Genomic DNA, 8638 nt, shown 5'->3' on the forward strand with positions numbered 1-8638 from the left:
CCACAGCTTTTCATTTTACCACATCAACAAAGAAGAAATATGTCAGATGGATAAAAAGAAGGGACTCTCGAGAAGGCGCGCACGCGCGCACGCGCGCACACAAACACACACACACACAAGCAAATCTGGTGTGATGGAAAGAGAACATGCATCTGCTTGAGAAGAAAAAATGTGGGTGAAATAAGGGATTATTTATTAGGCTCTTGAGGTTTTGTTTTTGCTTCACAAAGGCAATTTGTCTAAAGACAGTGCCAATTAACAAATAGATAAATAACACATTAAAGCATTAAGTGCTTTCTCTACTCTGTTCATTTGGGGCTTTTCTTTATATTTCATACATCATTTATATCCTTACAGAACCATATCTTTTCCTGAGAACAAAGGGAACAGAAAGATGATCCTTTCATCGTTGTTTGGAAAGCTAGATTGGGGACCTAGATTTGCCTGCAGCTATAAAAACACTCCAGGCTCTCCACCAACTTCATAGGAATTGAGACTGATGCACAGACAACAATGCATCCTGTAGACTGAGAAGCATATTATGTGATCAGTCCCCACTGATTCTTTGTGCTTTTTGATTTACATTCGCAAAGCCCGAGAATGTCAGCCATGAACATCTTCCAAACTAACCTTCCCGCATTCCAGCATTCACACTGAGGTCTGCCAAGTTTTCCAATCACCTTGAGGATGCATTTGAAATATAATAGTTCACACTTCTGTTCTTGTCAGTTAAATAGTAGGCCTGTAAAGATCCCACAGCGGTTAATTTCATTTCCTGGCTCACTTCCTCACAAAGTTGTGTAACAACAATTGCAGCGTCTTCCACTGGTTTGCAGCTGCTAAGTAGCATTTTCCACTCCAGTTCTACATCCCAACTGATGCTTCGTGCATCCTCACTGACCTACTCTCAGGTTGATTTTCCCCTGAGTTGCGAAATAAATGAAAATGCTAGCCTGAGCTCTGAAATATCACCTAAAAGAAAATTTTATGAAGTTATAAAACCACAGAAACAAAGAAGAAATAGAAAAGATCACAACATGGTAAAAGAAATGATGAATAACAAAAGAGCAAGAATATTTACAGAGGCGACTTGCAATCTTTGCAGCACCACAAACGTAGCAATTACCATCTACCTTCTGCCATGGTTCCCTTCTTCCCATAAACAAACTTTTTTTAAAAATCAACCCCCTAAATCAGCAATTCATTTGTATCCACTTTCAGCAAAATAGACCATAAAGGATTTCCAGTCTTTTATCAAAGTAACTGTAGTTCCCTCTGTGATCAAATGAACCCATTTAGCCATTTCTGCAAACTCAGCCATTTTCACAATAATATTTTTTTAAAAAATCACCTTTAAAAAGAGAAGAATCTATGAAATCAGGCTCAAACTCTAACACCAGCCATACATAATCCTGCCCACTTTGCAACTCCACGCCCCTGACAAGATTGTTAAGCACAGCCTTGACTACCAAAAGATTGCCTGGTGCTGCTTTAGTATTGCTGTGCAGAGCTGGGGAAAAGGCCCAGCAGGAGGGAAGCAGAGGCCTAAATAGTCCAGCAGCAGCTGGTCTTTGCTGTATAGGCCCTGGAGACCAGAAGCTGCCCAGCAGGAAACATAAGTGGAGTTGTGACTGACGCCCGTCAGAGACCTGGACCCTGGAGGATCCAGGTGTGTACCAACAGGTTGTAGTGGGCCTGGGACAAAGGGCTTCCAGTTGGAGGTGTCCTGGGAGAAACCAGGACAAGTGAAGAGGTCTTTGGGAAGGATTTCCCTAGAAATTGCTCACAGGGAGCCTTGTAGGCCCAGTTAATTCACAGGCATGTAGAGCCACCATAGCTAACCAGAACAGGCCAGGCCTAGATCCTGAAAAGGCAACTTGAGAAGGGAATTATGTCGTGAAAGAGGAAGGCCACCAGTGCTTGTCATTTTCTTGTCATTTTCTGCCACTGATTTGGGGACGTTACGTGGCAAGCGTTCCTGCCTGTGGGCCACCACCTGCTGCATAGCTCCAGAAGAGCATGCCTTTGCAAAGTTTCACTGGAAAGAGTCAACTCAAATGTGACGCACGGCATGCCACAAAATGCCAGCCCCGTACATTGGGACTTTTGAAGGTCCCACACTGAGTGCAAAGCTGCTCATGTCCCTGTAGCAGAAAAGTGGTGGTGTTCCATTTTCGGTCCTCATATTCTGGGACCGTGTTGGCGAACCTATGGCATGCATGCCGGAAGTGGCACTCAGAGCCATTTTTCCAGGCATGCGAACTGTCGCCAAGCTCACCTGAAACTGCGATTGCACGCGCCTCTGGTGCACAAGCGCGCAATTCAGGGGACCCAGTTGGTCTTCGGATCTCTCCTGCGCATGCACGTGTGTTTGCACATGTGTGCGAGATTGTGCACGCATGCACAGACAGCATTTGTGCACATGCATTGCGCACGCAAAAGCTGTGCGCAAGCGAGATGGTGCAGTTGCACGTGCAGCACGTGGGGAGGAGCCGCGTGTTACCCCGGATGGCACGCGAGTGCACGCAGGGCGTAAAGCATGTTCCTGTTTGGCATTCGGTAATTAAAAGGTTTGCCATCACTGTTCTAGGATCTGTTGGAGAAAAGTCTGTAAGAGAACAGTTGTTCCCTCCCATTTGCAACTTGCCAGTTTTCTCTTCCTTCTCAAGATGCGATTCATCTCATCTCTGCAAGCGGGACACTAGAGGACTTTGCTCTCCAAGATGTATTATGGATTTGCAAAGCCAGGTTAAGCACACATGAACATGTTTGGTAACATTCCATGGGCAAGACCCCAATTCAACAGGAAACGGTATATTCATTCTATGAGGGAGATGGGCAGTTTCTAAAGATGACAAATTTTTAAAAATGCAAGATTTCAAATATGATTGGGTATAAATTATAAAAAGACCAAATTTTAAAATAGACCCAAATTGCTAAGCTTTGTCTGCTAAATGTATCTGCCACAGTTTCAGCTAGGTGTGACCAGTTTCTTGGAGTCTGCAAATATATTATAAATATAGTATGGTATATATATAATATTTATACTGTACTTGCAGATTCCAAAAAATTGGTCACACCTAGCTGAAGCTGTGGCAGATACATTATATATTTATATTATAACACAAATGTAATATAGAACTGGTATTATGTACCCACTTGCTTGTAGTGCTTTCTAAATATTTGCTTAAAACATTTGTTAATATTCAAACGGCTTCAATTCTTCCACAAACCTCAACTATTTTTGCTTATAGGGGCAGAGGATGTGTCTCCAGATTCTCTAAGTATTCCGATGGGTCTTTCTTCTTGTTCCAATGGGGTCCCGACAGTCGTCTTGATCCTGCTGTTCCTGTCTTCCACTGTTTTTTGCGATTGCTTAACCCCAACCTTACCCCCCCATTCTTCACTAAGAGGCTCAGAACCCCTAAAAGACAACTATGCTACTGGAACTAATTTGCGATTAGTTTGCATCTCAGGTTATGAAGTTGTATCTGGAACGCGTTCTACTCTGACATGCTCTGCAGATGGAACGTGGACAAAGATTACTGAATTATGCCAAGGAAAGCGATGTCCAGTTCCCCATTTAGAAAATGGAAGAATAGAATTGTCAGATGATCTCCGGCTTGGTGAAACAGCAACCTTGAGGTGCGATTATGGATTCAGAATGATAGGTGAAAGTACCCTTCGATGTGTTCTAAGAGGAGGCGAAGTTAGGTGGCACAGAGACCTTCCATTCTGTGAACAGATTCCTTGTGCTCGCCCTGATATAATTTCCAATGGAAGGTATGATGCTGATCCTAGCGATACATATGTTGTGGGCTCATCTGTTGTATACCGGTGTGATGCTGATTACTCTCTTATTGGAAATTCAACAATTACCTGTACAGTTGCAGCTGATGGTACGAATGGACAGTGGAATCTACCACCACCTGAATGTAAAAAAGTCAGTTGTGTGAAACCAAGCATCCGAAACGGGAGATTGGCAACTCTATATAAACCTAACTATAGATATGGTGATAGAGTAACACTTGAATGCAATCCTGGCTATACTTTGGTAGGGGCTTCTTGGGTTAGATGCGGTGCTGATAATACATGGAAGCCTTCACTTCCACGTTGTGACAAGACTGTAGCAACTACCAAACCAACTAGACCCTCTACACCAGTTCCTCCTGTCCCTCCTATTGATCCTCTTCCACCCCCTGGCCCCCCACCAATTCCCCCTACCCTTGTTCCTCCAGAAGTAGATGGGACTACTTTCATTCCAATGTTTCCAACCCAAAGACAAACAATTCCCACAGTGGGATCAGGATCTGGATCTGGATCTGGATCTGGCAAAATTGTTGGAATTGTTTTTGGAGTTATTTTTGCACTTGTAGTTCTGGCTGCTTTGATATTTGCAGCTGTTGGATGGTGGAAACAGAGGCAAACTAATGCTCTTGCTAATAGTCAGGTAGCTTCAGAGAAAGAAAAAACAATGGGTGATCGGAGACCACAAAAATTTCGAAGTAAAACTTCAGAAACTGTTCAACATTTTTCTGCTTTAGAATTGAAAACAGGGACTCCGTGAAGTTTGAGTTGAAAGCTTTAGTTAACTTCCATAGTTCTACAGTTTTGCCAATGGATGAGGGAGTTAGTGCCTGAAACAGTTCATATTCGGTTTCCAACAAATGCTCCTTTTGCATATCTGCTGCTTTTATATTCTAGTAATCTGTATTTATACCCTTTCCAAATATCTCTTAGAGGATCTCTTTCTGTATATCTTGAGATACAGAATCTGAGGGAGCTGCCCAGGTATCTGCTTGAGGGATGATGCCTTATCCTGGTAACAGGGTATAAAGATACTAGAATGGAAGCATTCTGCAAGTTCTCTTAAGTCTGTTTTTGAATTCTCATGACATCAGAACAAGAGTCATATTTGTTTCTGGGGTTTTAAAATTGTGCTAAAACTGTGCCTATTATAAATTGTGATCTGGTTTACATTTTAGCAGTCAACGTAAACTTTGTAAATTGAACCAAATAAATTAACTGAAACTTTTAGAAGACTTGTTGTATAATTTATATCGCTAAATTCACTGTGACCAGAAACCATTGTGCTTTGGTTTAATGGAGCCCTGCCTGTAATATTCAACGTATGGGTCAGGCAACAAGTGATGAAATGCCAGAATAAATGAAGAAGTGCTCTTGAGTAAATAATATTTGCTATATTTGGTGTCTCTTTCTCATTTTGGGAGATAACTAGGCCTAGTTTTTATAATTCAGCAGTGAATAAAAGTTCTTCGAATTATTGACAAGCCTTCCAGTAAATACTACTAACTAGTTGTAGGTAAGCAGTTGTTCCACTGGTTCAAATATCTAAATGTTCTTCATTTTTCAGTCCGGACATACAATTGTTGTATAACATAATATTTATCTAAGAAATGCTGATCAGACTTTTCAGGACTCAATTCATATGAAAAAAATAAAGGTTTATATCCTCTTGATATAAATCAAGAGAACTAGATTACAACAGTTAAAGTCTGTTGTATTTCCTCACTGATGAGCAGTAAATTCCTCACTGATGAGCAGTAAAATAGTAACGATGATTTCTAAATCTTTCATTGGGTCATTGGACTATCTGAATTGTGGATATATATTTTTCTTCCTTTCATGCATGCTTGGTTAGGGGTTTCGGTTTTCTTTAAAAAAGAAATGAATGCAATTATTTATCCATCTCCAGTTTGAACTTGCCTGAGAAACAATACATGCTTTTCTTTGACTTTTTATTTCTCTGTCAAGTTGGGCAGACTTAACAGATGAAGTGCAACCTTGCAATTAGACAGCTGGTGTACTGTAAGTGTGCTTTTCATAAGGAATCCTGACTAGTTCTGTTACCTTGGGCCCCCCATCTGGTGTGTGCACATGTCACAACCTCTCTTTGCTGGGCATAAGGTGAAAGGTTGCAATTTTCGAAGGGAGATTGCACAGAAATTCTGAAAGAGCCGCTTTGTAAAAGGGAAGGACAGAATATATTCATATACATGCATGCTCACGCACAAGCACACGTACCCTTTCCTGCACTTGTTCCCACTCAAAGCTATCACTGGGTATTATAATTCTCTGCATGAAAAAAATAATAATACAACCTTGTTTTTGTGTATTTAGTAAACAAAACAGCAAAATGGATCCACATGTGTCCCTTCCAGATAACACTTCTGCTGAAAAAAAAAAAATCTTGTTATCAAAGTCCAATTTTTGTTTGGCCAAGACTATACCCAGTTCTACCTAGTGAAACTTCTGCATCGTGTACTATTGTGGTTACATGATTACATATAGAATGGTTAGTTTAGTGATAACTTATGTTTCAAAACAGGAATAGACAAACATATGCGATCATCTAGCATGCTGTCTATAGTCCCTGTAGCTCCTACAGAAGCTTGTAGATCAGGTTTTTCTGCTCTTCATTTTAAAACTTGCAGAGCAATACTTGCCTGAAGGTTTTGTTCTGACCTTCAGGGAAACAGAAAGCAAGAGAGAGGATATTCAGCCACTGTTAAGTGCCAGTAAATCAGTCCCACAGAAATAGAACCAAAGGGCTATTAATTCTACAGATCCAATGCCACAAAATAATATATCTTATAGAAGAGAGATGACTTTAGAAGTATGATCTTAATTCTTCTTATCTAAGGAACCAGTTCAAGGCTAAAACTTCTGAACAGCATGCAGTATGAATGAAATGGATGAATCTCAGCCTTTTGATAGTGTCCTCTAAAGTTTCTTGGTGGTAGCGATTTTTTATGATTCTGATTCCCAGTGCTTTTCTGCTCTTTAGTCCACAATTCCTCCACTTACAGATAGTCCTCGACTTACAACAGTTTGTTTAATGACAATTCAAACAATTCAACATTGGCACTGAAAAAAGCGACTACTTATGACCATTTCCCCCACTTATGACCATTGCAGCATCCCCACAATCAAATGAATAACATTCGGAAGTTTGGCAACTGACTCATATTTATGACGGTTGTAGTATCCCAGGGTCATGTGATTCCCCCTCTGCAACCTTCTGACAAGGAAAATCAATGGGGGAAACCAGATTCACTTAACAACCAGGTTAATAATTTAACAATGGCAGTGATTCACCTAACAAATGTGGCAAGAAAAGTCGTAAAATGGGGCAAAGCTCACTTAACAACATGATTTTTGGGCTCAATTGTGGTTGTAAGTCGAGGACTTCCTGTACTCAGCGGTTAGAGACTGGATCACAATCACAAATTGGAACTCAGACCAAAGGGGTCACAGGGACTGAATCTGCTGAATACAGTCCTTGTCAAAAAAATGCAACTTAATATAATGGTATGTGGAAATGATTTTAGGAGACAGTGAGAAGAGCCACAGCCAGGGAAACAGTCTGATAAAAGGCAGCTTAGCCCAGAACAGGAATGTGGGTATGGCAAACGCCTCAGAAGGGACCCTCCCAAGTTTCTTGTGCTGTAAAGGAGGTGGGGGAGAGAAATGTACTTTCAGATGTACAAGATTCTGTAAAGTAAATATAAAGTATATTTAGTTCATCTGGGCATGCTTCCTGTCTGGACTACCCTGCAAGGCTGACATTCAAGATCCTAGCTTTCATTTCCTGCTCAACCTCATTCTCTGGAGAAGATGGACATATCTGGCTTAAGTAACCACTATCACCAGTGGTGGATTGCCTCCGGTTCGCACCGGTTCTATAGAACCGGTAGTAAAACCAGCGGGAGGCTCCGCCCACCGACCCCAACATCATCAAAATGCTTCTGCGCATGTGCAGAAGAGCACGCGCACGAGAGCAAACCGAGCCCTATTGCGAACCGGTAGTAAAGATAAGTAGAACCCACCCTTGACTAGCACCCTTTTAAAATCTCTTAACCCACATCTCATCATACTTGTCTGAGTAGTACAGACTAAGAACAGGCCAGGTTATATATTCCTGACTATCCCTTCCATATATTGAGCCCCAGTGGTGCAGAGGTTAAAGTACAGTATTGCAGGCAAACTGTACTCAGAGCCTGGAATTCAATCCTGATGGGGCTCAAGGTTGAGCCTTCCATTCTTCTGAGGTCAGTAAAATGAGGACTCAGATTATTAAGGGCAATATGCAAATAAAGTTTACATTGTTAACTCCCCAGAGAATGGTACAGGGTGGTACGGTATATGTCTAAATGCTATTGTTATTGATAAAATGCTAGCAGAAATATAACCCAGTTTCATATCATTTTATGCTTCCGTAAAAATCAATTCCAATTCTTCTTTTTTGCAGTAAAAGTGAGTCAGAGACAGACTAAATGTAATACCAAGATGTGCAATTTGGGACAAGATTATTTTGTCCTAAATTATATATCTACTTCTTTTTCTTTAGAAGGCGGATATATGAAGTGGGATATTCCCACTTCAGATCAGTCTATTCCGTAGTTACAAATCTTTCAACTTTAGATTACACGAACTAATATGAGGCACATACAGCTACAGGATGAATTATGCTACCATGCCTGTGAATGTGTAGGAAGAAGCAGAGCCATTCCTATTAATAAAAATTTTTCTGGATCAACTATCTCATACCCCAAATGTAAAGCTTCACTTATATGGATCAACTGGGAGAAAGGTACATTCCCCAGATTTACCATAT

At 41.0% G+C, this 8638-nt stretch overlaps 1 protein-coding gene across 1 annotated transcript; it reads left to right on the forward strand.

The window, feature by feature from the left end:
* The first annotated feature begins 1432 nt into the window (after positions 1-1432).
* Positions 1433-5035, forward strand: LOC117674726 (membrane cofactor protein-like). The gene is made up of 2 exons (XM_034432887.3): positions 1433-1669; positions 3255-5035. Exon 2 carries the CDS (start codon positions 3293-3295, stop codon positions 4565-4567), a length of 1275 nt encoding a protein of 424 aa, XP_034288778.2. The 5' UTR covers positions 1433-1669; positions 3255-3292; the 3' UTR covers positions 4568-5035.
* The last annotated feature ends 3603 nt before the right edge of the window (positions 5036-8638 follow it).

This window comes from Pantherophis guttatus, chromosome 1, assembly GCF_059756535.1.
Source record: "Pantherophis guttatus breed Tessera chromosome 1, ASM5975653v1, whole genome shotgun sequence".
Lineage (NCBI taxonomy): Eukaryota > Metazoa > Chordata > Lepidosauria > Squamata > Colubridae > Pantherophis > Pantherophis guttatus.